The sequence below is a fragment of the Hemiscyllium ocellatum genome, chromosome 3 (genome assembly GCF_020745735.1).
Source record: "Hemiscyllium ocellatum isolate sHemOce1 chromosome 3, sHemOce1.pat.X.cur, whole genome shotgun sequence".
Classification (NCBI taxonomy): domain Eukaryota; kingdom Metazoa; phylum Chordata; class Chondrichthyes; order Orectolobiformes; family Hemiscylliidae; genus Hemiscyllium; species Hemiscyllium ocellatum.
The window spans coordinates 1,279,832-1,300,755 of record NC_083403.1 but is presented as its reverse complement, the minus strand read 5'-3'; the positions used below and the strand labels follow the sequence as shown (position 1 = coordinate 1,300,755).

Sequence of the window (20,924 nt, the reverse complement as noted above, 5' to 3'; positions counted from 1 at the left end):
CCCACAGAGATGCTCTGGGACACTCCCCTCACAACTCCCACAGAGATGCTCTGGGACACTCCCCTCACAACTCCCACAGAGATGCTCTGGGACACTCCCCTCACAACTCCCACAGAGATGCTCTGGGACACTCCCCTCACAACTCCCACAGAGATGCTCTGGGACACTCCCCTCAGAACTCCCACAGAGATGCTCTGGGACACTCCCCTCACAACTCCCACAGAGATGCTCTGGGACACTCCCCTCAGAACTCCCACAGAGATGCTCTGGGACACTCCCCTCAGAACTCCCACAGAGATGCTCTGGGACACCCCCCTCACAACTCCCACAGAGATGCTCTGGGACACTCCCCTCACAACTCCCACAGAGATGCTCTGGGACACTCCCCTCACAACTCCCACAGAGATGCTCTGGGACACTCCCCTCAGAACTCCCACAGAGATGCTCTGGGACACTCCCCTCAGAACTCCCACAGAGATGCTCTGGAGCTGAACTGACTGACCTTTAACAATCACGATCATCTTCCTATGTACCAGGTATGATTCTTACCAGGGGACATACTCTTCACTGGTAAGCACTGATTCTGGTTATGCTCAGGCTCCTTGATGTCACACTTGGTCAAATGCAGTCTTGATGTCAAGGGCTGTCCCTCTCCCCTCCCCTCCCCTCTGAAATCCAGCTCTTTTGACCCAAGGCTGGAGTGAGGTCAGGAGCTGAGTGACCTTGGGGGAACCCAGACTGGGTGTCACTGAGCAGGTTATTGCTGTTTGATAGCACTGTTGATGACACCTTCCATCACTTTACTGTGGATCGAGGATAGACTGATTGGGCAGTAATAGACTGATTGGGAATAGACTGATTAAGAATAGACTGATTGGGCAGTAATTGGCCAAGTTGGATTGATCCTGCATGGGAGACTGCTAGCAAAGGGAAGAGCCTGTGGGATTGATCCAGAACTGGCCGAGTGGCAGAAAGCTGAGGCTGATGGTCAAGGGATGCTTTTGCAACTGCAAGTCTGTGTTCATCGGGGTCCCACAAGGGGCCTTGGTTGGGGGCTTTGCTATTTGTAGTTTATGTAAATGATTTATATTTGAATCTTGATGGGCTGATAAATAAGGTTGCAGATGACACAAAAATTGGTGGGGTGATAAATAGCAAGGAAGGTAACCTTAGAAACCAGGAGGATATGTCAGGGCTGGCCAGATAGGTTAATCAGTAATAGAGAGACTTAAATCCAGATAAGTGTGAGATAGAACCATTTGGGTAGAATACTTAGTGAGTGGGTAAGGCCTTGGGAAGCATCAAAGATCAGCTCTGAAGAAGAGTCATCTGGACTCAAAACGTTCGCTTGTTGTCTCTCCATGGATGCTTCCTGAGCAGCTGTGATTTTGAGCATTTTTCCTTTTCAGTAGCGCTTCCAGTAACTTGCTCCTATGAAGATCAGAGGGACCTCGCTGTGCAGACACACACGTCCCAAGTGGATAAAATGGCTCTGACAACTTGTCTCTATAAAGCCTGGCACAGAGTTTAAGATTATGCTGGAAATGTCTCAAATGTTGGTTAGGCCACAGCTAGAATATTGGAAACACGTTAAAGAAGGGATGTGACTACACCAGAAAGGGTGCGGAGGAAGTTTACGAGGATATTGCCTGGCTTCACGAGCTTCAGTTATGAAGAGAGGTTGGGTAGTTTGGGGTTATCTTCCCTGGAGCTGGGAGACTGAGGAGTGACATGTTTGAGATCTATACAAGTATGAGGGGCCTTGATAGAGTAGATAGAAATAAATGTTCCCTCTTGGTGAAGGGATACATGACGATAGGGCATAAATTTAGGGTAAGGGGCAGGAAGCTTACAGGAGATGTGAGGAAAATTATTTTCACCTAGAGGGTGGTGGGAATCTGGTACTCACTGCCTGTACAGGCAGACACTGTCATCACATTAAAGTTGTACACTTACAACACTGAGACCTACAACACCATGGGCCATTTGCTGGAAAATAGGATTAGCACAGTTAGGTGTCTGGTTTTGATTAGTATAGACTCCATGAGCCAAAGTGCCTCTTTGTGTAGATCTCTATGTCCTTTCATTATTCAGCCCATACCTTTCCTAGTATCAAATAATTTTTGTTCTAATTGTTATCTGTAAACATTTCCCGTTACTGATATTGCATCAGCTGAGCTATATTTGTTGGGTATTTCTAGTGAACAAAGGTATATCATGTTATAATGAATTTATGTATCTGTATTTTGATGCTGTTTTGTGCAAGTTATGTAACTTGGAGATCTTGGTTGGACATGTGGGTTTGTTTGTATGTTTGGAGTTGAGCAATAGCTTTTGAGGGAGAACTCCAAAACCCATAGCCCCAGTTGACAGAGAGTACCAGTGTTTCTAGGTTGCTCCCTACTGTAGGTCAGGCAGCATCCGAGGCACATGAAAAATCAATGTTCCTGATGAAGGGCTCCGGCCCGAAACGTCGACTCTCCTGCTCCTCGGACGCTGCCTGACCTGCTGTGCTTTTCCAGCAGCATATTCTCAACTCTGATCTCCAGCATCTGCACTCCTCACTGTCATCTACTACCTAGAGTACTTAAGGTGAGGACTTTCCAGATTGATCAGTCTGGACTAGGGAGTTTTTCGGGAGGTATCTTTCTCCAAATGTTGGAGAAGTCTTTTAATTGAGAAAAATGTGTTAAGGAGCAATCCTAAAACAAGGAGTTTAAAGTAATGAAATTATCACAGATCAATTGGGGATGCAGTCAGTAGAGAAGAAATAAAGTTATTTGAAGTTTGAAAAAGGATAAGGACCTGAAACAGCACATTCCAAACCCACAGCACTTCCATCTCTAAGGACAAGGGCAGTAGTTACATGGGAACACCACCGCCTCTATGTTACCCTTTGGAAATAGATTGCTGCTCCTTTTATTTTTACTGGGTCAAAACCCTGGAATTCCTCCCCTGGCAGCACTGGAGGGGGCTCTTACATCCCAAGGACAGCAGCAATTCAAGAAGGTTGCTCACCACCACTTTGTCAGGGCAATTAGGGATGAAAACTGACCTTGTCAGGATTACATACAGGAACATACAGCTCAATGCAAACATTAGTCTTGGACAGTGTGAGCTGAGTGTTACCTCATGGTCCCGATCATGAAAGGCTGTGCTAGCTGAACCACAATCGCTCCACTTCCCAGCTGATGACAGGTATAACCAGAATCCCAATCGTAATTCTTTGTATCTCCATTTAATAGTGCATTTCGAGTGCGACTGACTCCTTCCGTTACTGTGGCACTGGCACCAACTGTGGCCACGTTTTCTGTGGGAGCTGAATCAAAATTGTGTTAAACACAATCTCAGTAAAATCTCAAAGCAGAGAGGATCTGCAGGTGGGAACGTGTCTGCAGGGAAAAGTCAAAGGGCTAACAACAAACTGAGAGAACAAACAAAAGTGGTTGTGCCAAGAACAGGTGTGTATTTTTGGCAAAACCATCAAAGGTAAATAGATTACAAGTATGGCTTTTCCGACGTGAAGCCAAGTGCAAGACGGGAGCTCCAAAACTTCACCTCATGATATTGAAGCATGTGAAAAAAATCACCAACCTGGACACTGAGTGGAGTGGGAGCATCTGGGCATTCATGATCAAAGTATGAACTGGTTTAGAAGAATTATGGACGAGGATGTCAAAGATGATTCAGGATTTGATATGAAGGAAAAGAGCAGCTTTTAGCAGGTACAAAGGAAGCAAATCAATAGAGGCTCTAGTGGAGTACAGAAGGTGCAGGGGGTATCTTTAGCAAGCAGGGGCTGAAGGACAACTAACTTGGTACTGCTAGTGGGAGGCATTCAAGAGTGTGATAATGAGTGTTCACAGACATTCAGAGACAGAAAGCTGGTACGGTTAAGGAACAATGAATGAATATTGAGGTCCTATTCAAGAATAAAGAGAATCTTATTTTAGATTTTGACAGCTGGGTTCAACTGAATTTCTTAATCAATATAAAACGTGTCTGGGCATCCTTAAGAAATAAATCAGAAAGGCAAAGGGGGAATATGAGAGTAGCATTGGCAGATAGGGTTAATGATAATCCAGAGGGGGATATGAGAGTAGCATTGGCAGATAGGGTTAATGATAATCCAGAGGGGGATATGAGAGTAGCATTGGCAGATAGGGTTAATGATAATCCAGAGGGGGATATGAGAGTAGCATTGGCAGATAGGGTTAATGATAATCCAGAGGGGGATATGAGAGTAGCATTGGCAGATAGGGTTAATGATAATCCAGAGGGGAATATGAGAGTAGCATTGGCAGATAGGGTTAATGATAATCCAGAGGGGGATATGAGAGTAGCACTGGCAGATAGGGTTAATGATAATCCAGAGGGGGATATGAGAGTAGCATTGGCAGATAGGGTTAATGATAATCCAGAGGGGGATATGAGAGTAGCATTGGCAGATAGGGTTAATGATAATCCAGAGGGGGATATGAGAGTAGCATTGGCAGATAGGGTTAATGATAATCCAGAGGGGGATATGAGAGTAGCATTGGCAGATAGGGTTAATGATAATCCAGAGGGGGATATGAGAGTAGCATTGGCAGATAGGGTTAATGATAATCCAGAGGGGGATATGAGAGTAGCATTGGCAGATAGGGTTAATGATAATCCAGAGGGGGATATGAGAGTAGCATTGGCAGATAGGGTTAATGATAATCCAGAGGGGGATATGAGAGTAGCATTGGCAGATAGGGTTAATGATAATCCAGAGGGGGATATGAGAGTAGCATTGGCAGATAGGGTTAATGATAATCCAGAGGGGGATATGAGAGTAGCATTGGCAGATAGGGTTAATGATAATCCAGAGGGGGATATGAGAGTAGCATTGGCAGATAGGGTTAATGATAATCCAGAGGGGGATATGAGAGTAGCATTGGCAGATAGGGTTAATGATAATCCAGAGGGGGATATGAGAGTAGCATTGGCAGATAGGGTTAATGATAATCCAGAGGGGGATATGAGAGTAGCATTGGCAGATAGGGTTAATGATAATCCAGAGGGGGATATGAGAGTAGCATTGGCAGATAGGGTTAATGATAATCCAGAGGGGGATATGAGAGTAGCATTGGCAGATAGGGTTAATGATAATCCAGAGGGGGATATGAGAGTAGCATTGGCAGATAGGGTTAATGATAATCCAGAGGGGGATATGAGAGTGGCATTGGCAGATAGGGTTAATGATAATCCAGAGGGGGATATGAGAGTGGCATTGGCAGATAGGGTTAATGATAATCCAGAGGGGGATATGAGAGTAGCATTGGCAGATAGGGTTAATGATAATCCAGAGGGGGATATGAGAGTAGCATTGGCAGATAGGGTTAATGATAATCCAGAGGGGGATATGAGAGTGGCATTGGCCGATAGGGTTAATGATAATCCAGAGGGGGATATGAGAGTAGCATTGGCAGATAGGGTTAATGATAATCCAAAGGGGGATATGAGAGTAGCATTGGCAGATAGGGTTAATGATAATCCAAAGGGGGATATGAGAGTAGCATTGGCAGATAGGGTTAATGATAATCCAGAGGGGGATATGAGAGTAGCATTGGCAGATAGGGTTAATGATAATCCAGAGGGAGATATGAGAGTGGCATTGGCAGATAGGGTTAATGATAATCCAAAGGGACTCTACAAATACATTAAGAGCAAGAGGCTCACTAGAGAAGGGTGAGGCCTCTTAAAGATCAAGGAGGTTTTTTTTGTATTGACCCCCAGGCAATAGAGAGACATTAAATAAATAATTTGCTTTAGTTTTTACTGTGGAGAAAGAACCGGAGTCTAGGGAATGCAGAGAAATAAACTTTGATGTTTTAAAAACACTTCACATTTCAGATGAGCAAGTTCGGGAGGTCTTAGAGAATATAGAGGCATATAAATCTGTGGGACCTGATCTAATGTATCCCAGAGTGTTCTGGGAAGTAAGGAAGGAAGTTAAGAGACCCCTTTGCAGAAATATTTGCATCATCTCATACCAAGAGTGAGGTGCCTGCTGATTGGAGGATGGTTAATGTTGTAAGGAGAAACCAGGGAACTCTCGACCTTTGAATCTGACTTTGGTTGTGGGTAAATAAGTGGAGGTGGTTATAAAAGATAGGATTTATGGACATTTCGAGAGGCAAAAATTAGGGATTGTCAGCATGGTTTTGTGTGAGGAAAATCATGTCTCACAAACTTGATTGAGTTTTTTGAGGAAGTTACCAAAAAGATTAATGTTAGCAGAACTGTAGAGGTTGTTTATTTGGATTTTGGTGAAGCCTTTGACAAGTTTCTGCATGGTAGACTAATTAGTAAAGTTAGGTCACATGGGACTCGGGGTGAACTTGCCAATTGGATACATAATTGGCTTAACAGCAGGAGAGAGAGTTGTTGTGGTTCTGTTCACCGAGCTGGGAATTTGTGTTGCAGATGTTTCGTCCCCTGTCTAGGTGACATCCTCAGTGCTTGGGAGCCTCCTGTGAAGCGCTTCTGTGATGTTTCCTCTGGCATTTATAGTGGTTTGTACCTGCCACTTCCAGTTGTCAGTTTCCAGCTGTCCGCTGCAGTGGCCGGTATATTGGGTCCAGGTCGATGTGCTTATTGATTGAATCTGTGGGTGAGTGTTGGAAATGCGTTGCTGGTTAAAGCGCAGCAGGTCAGGCAGCATCCAAGGAACAGGAAATTCAACGTTTCGGGCATAAGCCCTTCATCAGGAATGGTGATTTCCTGCTCCTTGGATGCTGCCTGACCTGCTGCGCTTTAACCAGCAACACATTTTCAGCTCTGATCTCCAGCATCTGCAGACCTCACTTTTTCCTCTGTGGATGAATGCCATGCCTCTAGGAATTCCCTGGCTGTTCTCTGTTTGGCTTGTCCTATAATAGTAGTGTTGTCCCAGTCGAATTCATGTTGCTTGTCATGTGTGTGTGTGGCTACTAAGGATAGCTGGTCGTGTCGTTTCGTGCCTAGTTGGTGTTCATGGATGCGGATCGTTAGCTGTCTTCCTGTTTGTCCTATGTAGTGTTTTGTGCAGTCCTTGCATGGGATTTTGTACACTACACTGGTTTTGCTCCTGCTGGGTATCGGGTCCTTTGTCCTGGTGAGTTGTTGTCTGAGCGTGGCTGTTACACCATGAACACCAACTAGCCACGAAACGACACGACCAGCTATCCCTAGTAGCCACACACGCAGGTGACAAGCAACATGAATTCGACTGGGACAACACTACTATTACAGGACAAGCCAAACAGAGAACAGCCAGGGAATTCCTAGAGGCATGGCACTCATCCACAGATTCAATCAATAAGCACATCGACCTGGACCCAATATACCGGCCACTGCAGCGGACAGCTGGAGCTGACAACCAGAAGCGGCAGGTACAAACCACTATAAATGCCGGAGGAAACATCACAGAAGCGCTTCACAGGAGGCTCCCAAGCACTGAGGATGTCACCTAGACAGGGGACGAAACGTCTGCAACACAAATTCCCAGCTCGGCGAACAGAACCACAACAATGAGCACCCGAGCTACAAATCTTCTCCCAAACTTTGGAGAGAGAGTGTAATGGAGGAGGGTTGTTTTTCAGACTGGTACTCCACAGGGGTAGGTTCTGGGTCCTCTGGCATTTATCATTTATATAAATGATTCGGATGGCAATACAGAAGGCATGCTTCGTATGTTTACGGACGATACCGAAATTGTAACCTTAGAAAACCTTCTTCACTGTCCACAATGCCACCAAAGGGGTCTTGATCAAATGGCTCCCTCTGCCATGAAAAATGGCAGAGGGATTTCAATCTGGATAAATACAAGGTACAACAAACAAGGATATGGCTTATACAATTAATGGTAAGGTCCTGGGTAGTGACGGAGGACAGAGGGACTAAGGAGGTTAGGTACGTAACCATACTTCTACACGTGATGTAAACTTCAAAGAGTTAAAAAGGCTTGGGCACACTTGACGTCCCAACTCCCGTACTTAAAGGACTAAGCAATGAAGGCATGTTGAGGTGGTACAGGACATTAGTGAGGCCTCGTCTGGAATACTGTGTCCAGTTCTGGTCGCCCAGTTATAGGAAGGATATGATTGAGCTAGAGAAGATTCAGAAGAGATTTCCCAGGATGTTGCCAGGTACGGAGGTTTGAATTATAAAGAAAGGCTGGGTAGGCTGGGACTTCTTTCAGTGGAGCGTAGGAAGTTGAGAGGCGGCCTGATAGAAATTTATAAAATAACGAGGTATAGAGAGTTAATGGTAGTTGTCTTTTCCCGAGGATGGGAGATTTCAAGATTAGGAGACATGTTTTTAAAGTGAGAGGGGAGATGTTTAAAGAAAAATAGGGGAGGCAATTTCTTTACACAGAGGGTGGTTTGGATGGGGAATGAGCTTTCTTAGGGAAGTGATGGATGTAGGTATAATTACAATGTTTAAAAGACATTTGGATAGGTACATGAATAGGAAGGATATGGGACAGGAGCAGGCAGGTGGAACCAGTTTAGTTTGGGATTATGTTCGGCATGGACTGATTAGACCAAAGGGTTTGTTTCTGTGCCATGTGACTCCATAAGATGTAAACCAAGAAACTACAGGCCAGTCGGTCTAACTTCAGCTGGAACGACTACTAAAAGCAATTCTGAGGGACAAAATTCATTTACCCTTGAGGAGGCAGGGATTAACCAAGAACAGTCAGGTGCTGGTTTGTTAAGGGCAGATCATGTCTGAGCAACATTTTTTCCAGAGGGGCATTCGGTTAAGCTCCATTCGATACAATCATAGCTGATCTTCTAACTCAGGTCTAAAGAGATCACCAGATATAGAGGGGAAGTGGGAGCAGGGAACGAAAAATAATATCTACATTTTTCTTAAAAGTCTTCAATTTTTCTGGCCTCAACAGTTTCCTGCAGCCGAGCATTCTATAGGCTCACCCAGAGTAAGACATCTCTCCTCATCTCTGTCCTAGAAGGCATATCCCGTATCCTTCGACTATAATCTCTGGTCTGAACATCTGAGTCATTGGGAACAACATGTTAGAATTTTATAACTTTCTATGAGATTCCCCTCCTACCCCATTCGTCTGAATTCCAGCTTATATAATCCTAACTGACCCAGTCTCTCCCTACACATCAATCCTGACACAGAGTCATAGAGATGTACAGCACAGAAACAGACCCTTCGGTCCAACCCGTCCATGCCGGCCAGATGTCCCAACCCAATCTCGTCCCACCTGCCAGCACCCGACCCATTTATGGGTGGCACGGTGGCACAGTGGTTAGCACTGCTGCCTCACAGCGCCTGAAGACCCGGGTTCAATTCCCGACTCAGGCGACTGACTGTGTGGAGTTTGCACATTCTCCCCGTGTCTGCGTGGGTTTCCTCTGGGTGCTCCGGTTTCCTCCCACAGTCCAAAGATGTGCGGGTCAGGTGAATTGGCCATGCTAAATTGCCCGTAGTGTTAGGTAAGGGGTAAATATAAGGGTATGGGTATGGGTGGGTTGCGCTTCGGCGGGTCGGTGTGGACTTGTTGGGCCGAAGGGCCTGTTTCCACACTGTAAGTAATCTAATCTAATCTAATCTAATCATATCCCTCCAAACCCTTCCTAATCATATAGCTAGGACAAAGTGAGGTCTGCAGATGCTGGAGATCAGAGCTGAAAATGTGTTGCTGGAAAAGCGCAGGTCAGGCAGCATCAAAGGAGTAGGAGAATCAATGTTTCAGGCATAAGCCCTTCCTGAAGAATTAATTAAATAAGGAGAGACAGCTGGGTAGGTGATGTGCTGTAGCTGTATGATGTGGAAGCTGGCTGATCCCATTGTAAACGGCAGTGACCACATCTGCAGCAACTGAAGAATTCCGGATCAGAGTTGATGATCTGGAATCTGAGCTTCAAACACCGGCACATCCCGGAAGGGGGAGAGTTACCTGGACGCTTTGTCTCAGGAGACAGTCACACCTGGGAGATTAAGTACTTCACATTCAGCTAGTGATCAGGCACATTAGAATGTGACTGTAAGTGAGGCAGGTAGGGGGAACCTGAGTTCAGGAGTGGAGGAGTCTCAGCCTCTGACCCTGTCCAACAGGTACGAGATTCTTGCTCCCTGTACGTATGAGGGAAAGGGCTATGGACAGGATGAGCCAGCTGACCACGGCACCATGGTGCAGAAGGCCATTCAAGAGGGGGGAGCAAATAGACAAGTAGTGGTTATAGGGGATTCTATAATTAGGGGGACAGATAGTATCCTTTGCATGCCGGATCGGGAGTCTCGCATGGTGTGTTGCCTGCCCGGTGTCAGGGTGCGGGACATCTCCGACCGGCTTGAAAGGATATTGGAGCGGGAGGGGGAGGATCCAGTTGTTGTGGTCCACGTTGGGACTAACTACATAGGCAAGACTAGCGTGGAGGACCTGTTTGGGGATTATCAAGCACTAGGAAGGAAATTGAAGGAGGTCATAATCTCTGGATTACTGCCCGAGCCACGTGCTAATTGGGAAATGGATAAGAAAATTAGGAAGTAAACATGCGGCTAAGAGACTGGTGTGGGAAAGAGGAATTCCATTTCATAGGATATTGGCACCAGTTTTCGAACGGGGAGGGGGATCTGTACTGATAGGACGGGGTCCACCTGAACCGATCTGGAAGCAGTGTTCTGGTGGACAGGATAAATAGGGTGGTCACTAGGACTTCAAACTTGTGAGTCGGGGGGAAGGGGAAGGGAAAGGGAAAGCAACAGGGAGTAAGGAGCCAAGTAGAAAGATAAGCAGCAGGTTAGCAAGTGTGCAGGGTTTAAGTTCAAGGCAGACTAGGACTGAAGCAAAAAGAAAAGAAAACTTAGCCACGGCTGACAAAGGAAGTCAGGAAATGTATCAAAGAAAAAGAGAGATCCTATAAAGTGACCAGGAACACTGGGAAATCAGAAGATTGGGAAGGCTACAAAAACAGAGGATAACAGAGAGAAATAAGGAAGGAGAGGATCAATATTAAAAATGATAGTAAAAGCTTCTTTCATACATAAGAAACAAATGAGAGGCAAAAGTAGACATTGGGCCACTTCAAATTAATGTAGGAAGGCTAGTGATGGGAGATAGGAAATAGCTGAAGAAGTTAATAAGTACTTTGTGTCAGTCTCCACAGTGGGAGACATGAGTAATATCCCAACAATTAAGGAGGGTCGGGGGCTGAGTTGAGTATGGTTGCCATTACTAAAGAGAAAGTGCTAGAAAAGCTAAAAGATCTAAAAATTGATAAATCTCCTGGCCCCGATGGGATACATCCTAGAGTTCTAAGGTAGGTGGCTGAGGAAATAGTGGAGGCATTGGTTGTAATCTTTCAAAAACCACTGGAGTCTGGGAAAGTCCCAGATGATTGGAAAATTGCTGTTGTAACCCCCTTGTTCAAGAAAGGATCAAGACAAAAGATGGAAAGTTATAGGCCAATTAGCCTAACCTTAGTTGTAGGTAAAATTCTAGAATTTCTAAACTTGCGCCCACACCTCCACACTCACTTCCCTCCAAGGCCCCAAGGGATCCTTCCATATCCGCCACAAGTTCACCTGTACCTCCACACACATCATCTATTGCATCCGCTGCACCCGATGTGGCCTCCTCTATATTGGTGAGACAGGCCGCTTACTTGCGGAACGCTTCAGAGAACACCTCTGGGCCGCCCGGACCAACCAACCCAACCACCCCGTGGCTCAACACTTTAACTCTCCCTCCCACTCCACCGAGGACATGCAGGTCCTTGGACTCCTCCACCGGCAGAACATAACAACACGACTGCTGGAGGAGGAGCGCCTCATCTTCCGCCTGGGAACCCTCCAACCACAAGGTATGAATTCAGATTTCTCCAGTTTCCTCATTTCCCCTCCCCCCACCTTGTCTCAGTCGGTTCCCTCAACTCAGCACCGCCCTCCTAAACTGCAATCTTCTTCCTGACCTCTCCGCCCCCACCCCACTCCGGCCTATCACCCTCACCTTGACCTCCTTCCACCTATCCCACCTCCATCGCCCCTCCCCCAAGTCCCTCCTCCCTACCTTTTATCTTAGCCTGCTTGGCTACTCTCTCTCATTCCTGATGAAGGGCTTATGCTCGAAACGTCGAATTCTCTATTCCTGAGATGCTGCCTGGCCTGCTGTGCTTTGACCAGCAACACATTTTCAGCAGCAAAATTCTAGAATCCATGGTTGAGGATGAGATTTCGAAATTCTTGGAAGTGCAGGGTCGGATTAGAACAAGTCAACACGGATTTAGTAAGGGGAGATTGTGTCTGACAAACCTGTTGGAATTCTTTGAAGAGGAGACAAGTAGGCTAGACCAGGAAAACCCAGTGGATGTGGTCTATCTAGACTTCCAAAAGGCCTTTGATAAGGTGCAACACGGGAGGCTGCTGAGCAAGGTGAGGGCCCATGGTGTTCGAGGTGAGCTGCTGGGATGGATTGAGGATTAGCTGTCTGACAGAAGGCAGAGAGTTGGGATAAAAGGTTCTTTTTCGGAATGGCAGCCGGTGACAAGCGGTGTCCCGCAGGGTTCAGTATAGGGGCCGCAGCTGTTCACGTTATATATTAATGATCTGGATGAAGGGACTGGGGGCATTCTAGCGAAGTTTGCCGATGATACGAAGTTAGGTGGACAGGCAGGTAGTACTGAGGAAGTGGGGAGGCTGCAGAAGGATCTAGACAGTTTGGGAGAGTGGTCCAGGAAATGGCTGATGGAATTCAATGTGAGCAAATGCGAGGTCTTGCACTTTGGCTTTATGAATTTTCTCACCGTTTAGAAAATAGTCCATGCCTCTATTCTTTTTTCCAAAGTACAAAGGGATCTGGGAGTGTTAGTCGAGGATTCTCTAAAGGTTAATTTGCAGGTTGAGTTCGTGATTAAGAAAGCAACTGTAATGTTATCATTTATCTCAATAGGGTTGGAATATAAAAGCACCGTTGTGCTACTGAGACTTTATAAAGCTCTGGTTAGGCCCCATTTGGAGTACTGTGTCCAGTTTTGGTCCCCACACCTCAGGAAGGACATACTGGCACTGGAGCGTGTCCAGCGGAGATTCACACGGATGATCCCTGAAATGGTAGGTCTAACATACGAGGAATGGCTGAGGATCCTGGGATTGTATTCATTGGTTGAGGGGAGATCTAATAGAAACTTACAAGATAATACATGGCTTGGAAATGTTGGACGCTGGGAAGTTGTTTCCATCAGGTGGGGATACTAGGACCCCTGGGCACAGCCTTAGAATTAGAGGGGGTCAATTTAGAATGGAAATGAGGAGACATTTCTTCAGCCAGAGAGTGGTGAGCCTGTGGAATCTGCTACCACAGGAAGCAGCCAAGGCCACAAAATTATATGGTTTCAAGAAGGAGTTGGATTTAGTATTTGAACTGAAATGATGAAAGGGTATGAGGGAGAAGGAGGAGTAGCTTTTCTTTATTCACTGTTGGGATGTAGGCACTGCTGGCTGGGCCAGTATTTATTGCCCATCCCTAGGCGCCCTTGAGAAGGTGGTGATTAGCTGACTTCTGAAATCCCTGAAGTCCTTTTGCAGCAGATTGAATGACAATGTCTTTAGGGAGGGAAGTCCACAATTTTGACCCAGCAACAGTAAAGGAATGGCAATACATTTCCAAGCAAGTGGCTTGGAGGGGAATTTTCAGGTGGTGGTATATCTTCTGCTCGTGTCCTTCTGGATGGTAAAGGTCATGAATGGCGTTATCTGAGGATCTTTGGTAAATTTCTGCAGTGCTTCTTGTTGATTGTTCTGAGTAGCACTGACGCTGCTACTGAGTGTTGGTGATGGAGGGTGTAAATGTTTGTGGTTGTAGTGCCAATCAAACATGGGCTGCTATGTCCAGGATGGAAGGTAAAAACAATGACTGCAGATGCTGGAAACCAGATTCTGGATTCGAGTGGTGCTGGAAGAGCACAGCAGTTCTCCTCACCCCTACCCTCCTCTCATTTATCTCTCCACCCTTCAGGCTCTCTGTCTTTATTCCTGATGAAAGGCTTCTGCCTGAAACGTTGATTTTACTGCTCCTCGGATGCTGCCTGACCTGCTGTGCTCTTCCAGCACCACTAATCCAGATGTCCAGGATGGTGACAAACTTCTGAAGTCTTGTTGGAGCTGTGCCTATCCAGGCAAGTGGGGAGTATTCCATCCCACTCCTGACTTGTGCCTTGTAGACGGTGGACAGGCTTTGGGGAGTCAGGAGGGGAGTATTCCCGGCCTGTGACTAGGAACAGTCTACCAAGGTTTGCCGTTAGATTGGATGATCATTGTGAATGGTGGAATAGGCTTGAAAGGCCGAATGCCCGACTGCTGGTCCTTTATCGAAGCTTCCAGAAAGACTGTGATTGTTTTCCTCAGAACAGAGAAGGCTGAAGAGGGAACCGGACTGAAGTGGAGGAGGTTCTGAGGGTCATAAACAGGGTAGATATGGAGAAACTCTGACCCCTCCAATAATGGAAAATAACCAGGCGTCACAGCTTTAGGCAGAAACAAAACTTGTTGGACAGACTGCGCGGGTCTGGCAGTGTCTGTGGAAGGAAAGCAGGTAATGTCTCGGGTCCAGTGACCCTAACAGGGGGTGTGGGGATGGGTGGGAGAGTGTGACATGGGGGTCTGTTTGTGTCTGTGTGAGATGGGGACTAGTGGAAGAGAAAGACCATCAGGCAGATGAAACAAGGAATAAAGGTGAGCTGGAAAATGAGATCTGCTCTTCCAGCTTGCACTGAGTTTTTCCAGCAGTTTCTGTTTTTGTTTCAGACTTCCAGCATCCACAGTTATATGTTTTATTTTTATGGCCCAGTTTTAGTGCATGGAGCAGAAAGTTTAAAGAAGATTTGAGGAGAACATTTCTCACTGAGCAGGTCATGGAATTCCTGCCCTAAAAGGGTGGTAGAGGCAGGAACTTTGATGAAATCTATGTAGTATTTAGATGAAGACTTGAAACGACACAGCATACAAAGATACAGGCGAAGAGCCAGAAAATGAAGTTAAACTAGACGGATGTTTAGTGTCTGTGTGGACATGACGGGATCTCTCTATTCGGATTAAAACACAAGCCCTCGGCTTTCCACCAATAAATGAAAGATTATTATTTATCCCTTATGTGTGATCCTGTTTGGACGTCAGAAGAGAGTACAGAGATAGGAAAAGGCAAAACCCAGAAGGGAGCTGAACCAGGAGGTGAGAACTTTAACTTAAAAACCAGGAACCAATGTTGTTCAGTGAGCCTCATGTGATGATGAAATTAGGCTTGGTGGGAGTTGCGATCGGGGTAGCAGAGGTTTGGATGAGTTAGATTTATGGAGAGTACAGGATATCCGGGGGAATACTGGAATACTCAAATCAAGATGACAGTGTTATAGAACATAGAACATAGAAGATTACAGCGCAGTACAGGCCCTTCGGCCCTCGATGTTGCGCCGACCGAGTCCTACCTAACCTTTGTGGGCGGCACGGTGGCACAGTGGTTAGCACTGCTGCCTCACAGCACCTGAGACCCGGGTTCAATTCCCGACTCAGGTGACTGACTGTGTGGAGTTTGCACGTTCTCCCCGTGTCTGCGTGGGTTTCCTCCGGGTGCTCCGGTTTCCTCCCACAGTCCAAAGATGTGCGGGTCAGGTGAATTGGCCATGCTAAATTGCCCGTAGTGTTAGGTAAGGGGTAAATGTAGGGGTATGGGTGGGTTTCGCTTCGGCGGGTCGGTGTGGACTTGTTGGGCCGAAGAGCCTGTTTCCACACTGTAAGTCTAATCTAATCTATACTAGCCCAATAACTTCCAAGTGCCTATCCAATGCCCGCTTAAATGAACATAAAGAAGGAGAGTTCACCACTGATACGGGCAGGGCATTCCATGAACTCACAACCCGCTGTGTGAAGAATCTACCCCTAACATCTGTCCTATACCTACCACCCCTTAATTTAAAGCTATGTCCCCTAGTAACACCTGACTCCATTAGCGGTAAAAGGTTCTTAGTATCTACCCTATCTAAACCCCTAATCATCTTATACACTTCTATCAGATCTCCCCTAAACCTTCTCTTCTCCAATGAGAACAGCCCCAAGTGCCTCAGCCTTTCCTCATAAGATTTTCCTACCATTCCAGGCAACATCCTGGTAAACCTCCTCTGCACTCGTTCTAAAGCTTCCACATCCTTCCTATAGTATGGCGACCAAAACTGCACACAATACTCCAGATGAGGCCTCACCAGAGTCTTATACAACTGCAACATGACCTCAGGACTCCGGAACTCAATTCCTCTGCCAATAAAGCCCAGTACACCATATGCCTTCCTCACAGCACTATTTACCTGGGTGGCAACTTTCAGAGATCTGTGTACATAGACACCAAGATCCCTCTGCTCATCCACACTACCAAGTAGCCTACCATTAGCCCAGTAATCCATCATCTTGTTATTCCTACCAAAGTGAACGACTTCGCACTTAGCTACATTGAATTCCATTTGCCACATTTCCGCCCAGCTCTGCAACTTATCTATATCCCGCTGTAACCTACCACTTCCTTCCTCACTATCCACAACTCCACCGACTTTCGTGTCATCCGCAAACTTGCTTACCCAGCTTTCAAGTCCTTCCTCTAGATCATTTATAAAGATAACAAAAAGCAATGGTCCCAAAACAGATCCTTGTGGTACACCGCTAGTAACTGCACTCCAAGATGAACATAATCCATCAACTACTACCCTCTGTCTCCTTCCAGCCAGCCAATTCCTAATCCAAACCTCTAATGTATCCTCAATGCCATACCTCCGAAGTTTTAGCATTAGCCTACCATGGGGAACCTTATCGAACGCCTTACTAAAATCCATATACACAACATCTACTGCTTTACCCTCATCCACTTCCATAGTCACCTTCTCAAAGAACTGTTATGGGTGAGGGTTTCCCTGGCTGAACTGAGGTAGGGATGCAATCCAGTGATAATATAGAGGTGGCAATAGAGCTCTTAAAGATAGTGGAATCAAGGGTTATGGAGATAAGGCAGGAACAGGATACTGACTGAGGATGATCAGCCATGATCATAATGAATGGTGGTGCTGGTTCGAAGGGCAGAATGGCCTACTCCTGCACCTATTGTCTATTATCTAATTGGGTAGCTAAGGGATGAAAAGTTTAATACCATGTTATCCAGATTGAAATGGACAATATTCATACTTGGCAGTAGATGGGAAAAAAAAGCTGTCTTACCCAGTAACCCAGAATCCAATGAGAAGGGCTTATTGGTGAACATACATTCGAAAGAGACTAGATGGAATACCTTGTTCACAGTGTTGTGTGTTCCAACGATGCGGATATACCTGCAAACAAAAAACAAAATCAGTATCAGGAGAATTACATCATCCTCTCACAGGTTGGCACATTTAGACCCACCAGTCGAGAGTATACATTTTGTTCCAAGCTCTGAGAAAGGCCATCTGAGCTATATCATAACTGAAGTGTCACGGGAGCCAGTTCATAGATACTGACTTGCAAATTAACCTACAGCTTGTGAAAGGCTACACAAGAAAAGTTATCTCCTAGTACAATGGGACCATGGTCAAATGGGCCAATGGACTGAGGAGTGGTAGGTGGTGCATAATTTAGATCACTGTGAGGTATTGTATTTTGGTAAGGCACGGGAAGGGGACCCACGGTGACTTGTGCACGTGAATTCAGAATTGGCTTGCCCAAAGGAGACAGAGGGAAGTGGCGGAAGAGTGTTTTCCAGAGACTAGTAGTGTTCCACAGAGATCCGTACTGGGATAAAAATGTAGATGAGTGGATTCGTAAGTTGGCAGATGACACTAAGATTGGTGGAGTTGCGGACGGTGTCAAAGGTTGTTCAAGGATACAGTGAGATATAGATCAGTTGCAGATATGGACAGAGAAATGGCAGATAGAGTTTAATCCGGGGAACTTGTGCAGGGGAGAAGGGTTCACATTTTTGGATCACTTTTTTGGTGGTGACCTGTATAAGGAAGGAAGGATTGCACCTGAATTGGTAGGGGACTAATATACAAGCAGGAAGATGTGCTATAGCTGCTCAAGAGGATTTCAATTCGAAGGGAATTCGAGCTATTTGAAAGGAAATTCACATTTGATATGTAGGAGGCTTTAAAAGATTGGTTGAAGATAGTGCAAGATAGGCATGTCCCTGTGAAAACAAGGGATAGGAAAGGCAAGATTCGTGAACCGTCAATGATAGGAGAAATCATGTGACTAGCCAAGAGGAAAAGGGAAGCGTACGTAAGGTCCAGGCAGCTAAGAACAGAATGGGCCCTGGAAGACTATTGGGAGAATAGGACCAGTCTTAAACAAGGAACCAAGTGGGCTAAAAGGGGTCATCAAATAACTTTAGCAAGGAGAATCCCAAAGTCTTTCATTCTTATATCAGAAGCAATAGGGCAACTAGAGAAGGGATTGGTCCGCTAAAGGATAAGAAAGGAAGTTCAAAGTTTGGGAGATTTATAGCTCGGGTGCTCGTTGTTGTGGTTCTGTTCGCCGAGCTGGGAGTTTGTGTTGCAGACGTTTCGTCCCCTGTCTAGGTGACATCGTCAGTGCTTGGGAGCCTCCTGTGAAGCGCTTCTGTGATGTTTCCTCCGGCATTTGTAGTGGTTTGAATCTGCCTCTGGTCCGCATCCATGAACACCAACTAGCCACGAAACGATACAACCAGCTATCCTTAGTAGCCACACACACAGATGACAAACAACATGAATTCAACTGGGACAACACCACTATTATAGGACAAGCCAAACAGAGAACAGCCAGGGAATTCCTAGAGGCATGGCACTCATCCACAGATTCAATCAATAAGCACATCGACCTGCACCCAATATACCGGCCACTGCAGCAGACAGCTGGGACTGACAACCGGAAGCGGCAGATACAAACCACTATAAATGCCGGAGGAAACATCACAGAAGCACTTCACAGGAGGCTCCCAAGCACTGAGGATGTCACCTAGACAGGGACGAAACGTCTGCAACATAAATTCCCAGCTCGGCGAACAGAACCACAATAAGAAAGGAGTGCTGTGTGTCGAACCTGAGAAAATGGTGAGATTCTCAATGATTACTTTGCATCAGTGTACACTGAGGAGAGGAACAAGATGAATGTTCAGATTAGAGACAAAAGTTTGTTTACTCTGGATGACCTTGACTTGAGGAGGGAAGATGTGTTCGGTAGGCGAAAGGATATTAAGGTGGACAAATTCACAGGACCGGATGGGATCTATCCCAGGCTGCTGACGGAGGTGAGGGAGGAGATAGCTGGGGCCATGACAGATATCTTTGTGGCATCCTTAAATACAGGTGAGGTGCCTGAGGACTGGAGGGTTGCTCATGTTGTCCCCTGCACAAGAAGGGTAGTAGGAATATTCCGGCTAACGACAGACCAGTGAGCCTGACGTCGGTGGTGGGAAAGTTGCTGGAGAAGGTACTGAGGGGAAAAGTCTATATATATTTAGAAAAGAATGGGCTTATCAGTGATAGACAACATGGTTTGTGTGGGGGAGATCGTGCCTTACCAACGTAATAAAGTTCTACAGCCCTTCCTTCATTTATCAACTTGGTCACTTCCTCTAAGGCGTCATATACATGGACTTTACCAGTGGGAACCTTATCAAACGCCTTACTAGACGATTGGAGAAAGTGAAGTCACATGGTATGCAGGGTGTTCTAGCAGGTGGGTAAAGAACTGGTTGAGCAACAGGAGACAGAGAGTAATAGTTGAAGGGAGTATCTCGAAATGGAGGAAGATGACCATTGGTGTTCCACAGGGGTCGGTGTTGGGGCCATTGTTGTTTGTGATATACATAAATGATCTGGAAGAGGGCACTGTTGGTATGAACAGCAAGTTTGCAGATGACACAAAGATTGGTGGAGTAGCAGAAAGCATAAGGGACTGTCAGAGAATACAGGAGGATATAGATAGACTGGAGAGTTGGGTGGAGAATTGGCAGATGGAGTTCAATCCAGTCAAATGTGAGGTGATGTATTTAGGAAAGTCTAATTCAAAATCGAACTATACTGTAAACAGAAAAGCCTTGGGAAAAGTTGATGAGCAGAGAGATCTGGGAGTGCAGGTCCATTGTACCCTGAAGGTTGCTGCACAGGTGGATAGAGTGGTCAAGAAGGCATATGGTGTGCTTGTCTTCATTGGACGGGGTATTGAGTATAAGAGCTGGCAGGTCATGTTAAAATTGTACAAGACATTGGTTCAGTCGCATTTGGAATACTGTACAGTTCTGGTCGCCACACTACCAAAAGGATGTGGACGCTTTGGAGAGGGTGCAGAGAAGGTTTACGAGGACGTTGCCTGGTAAGGAACCTCGCTATGAAGAGAGGTTGAGGAGGTTAGGTTTGTTTTCATTAGACAAAAGGAGATTATGGGGGGACCTGATTGAGGTTTACAAAATCATGAAGGGTATAGACAGGGTGGATAGAGATAAGCTTTTTCCCAGGGTGAGGAATTCAATATTGAGAGGTCACGCCTGCAAGGTGAGAGGTAAAAGGGGGATACACACGGTAAGTACTTCACACAGAGGGTGGTCGGTGTCTGGAACGCATTGCCAGCAGAGGTGGTAGAGGCAGGCACGGTAGATTCATTTAAGATGTGGCTGGGCAGATGCAGGAGTAGTTGGGGAGCAGAGGGATACAGATGCTTACAAATTGGGCGACAGGTTTAGACAGTGGATTTGGATCGGCTCAGGCTTGGAGGGCCGAAGGGCCTGTTCCTGGGCTGTAAATTTTTTTTGTTCAACTACTGATGTTGGAGGCAGGGGACCCACAGTGATAGCGAGGAAAGAGATCAATCTGAGACGGGTACAGTTGGGAAAAGGAGCAAGTCAAACAGTCAGGACAGGCAGGGACAAAGCAGAGAACAAGGTAGGACTG

General features: G+C 46.1%; 1 protein-coding gene across 2 annotated transcripts in view; it reads right to left on the bottom strand.

Annotated features, from left to right (window-relative positions):
- btbd9 (BTB (POZ) domain containing 9) overlaps window positions 1-20,924 on the bottom strand; it is a 183,095-nt gene that overhangs the window by 49,716 nt on the left and 112,455 nt on the right. For both annotated transcript variants that reach the window (XM_060855349.1, XM_060855358.1), the window contains exons 7-8: window positions 17,236-17,345; window positions 3,130-3,319 (exon numbers count right to left, since the gene is read on the bottom strand). In XM_060855349.1, the coding sequence (XP_060711332.1) occupies window positions 3,130-3,319; window positions 17,236-17,345 (300 nt within the window). The remainder of the gene's footprint in view (window positions 1-3,129; window positions 3,320-17,235; window positions 17,346-20,924) is intronic.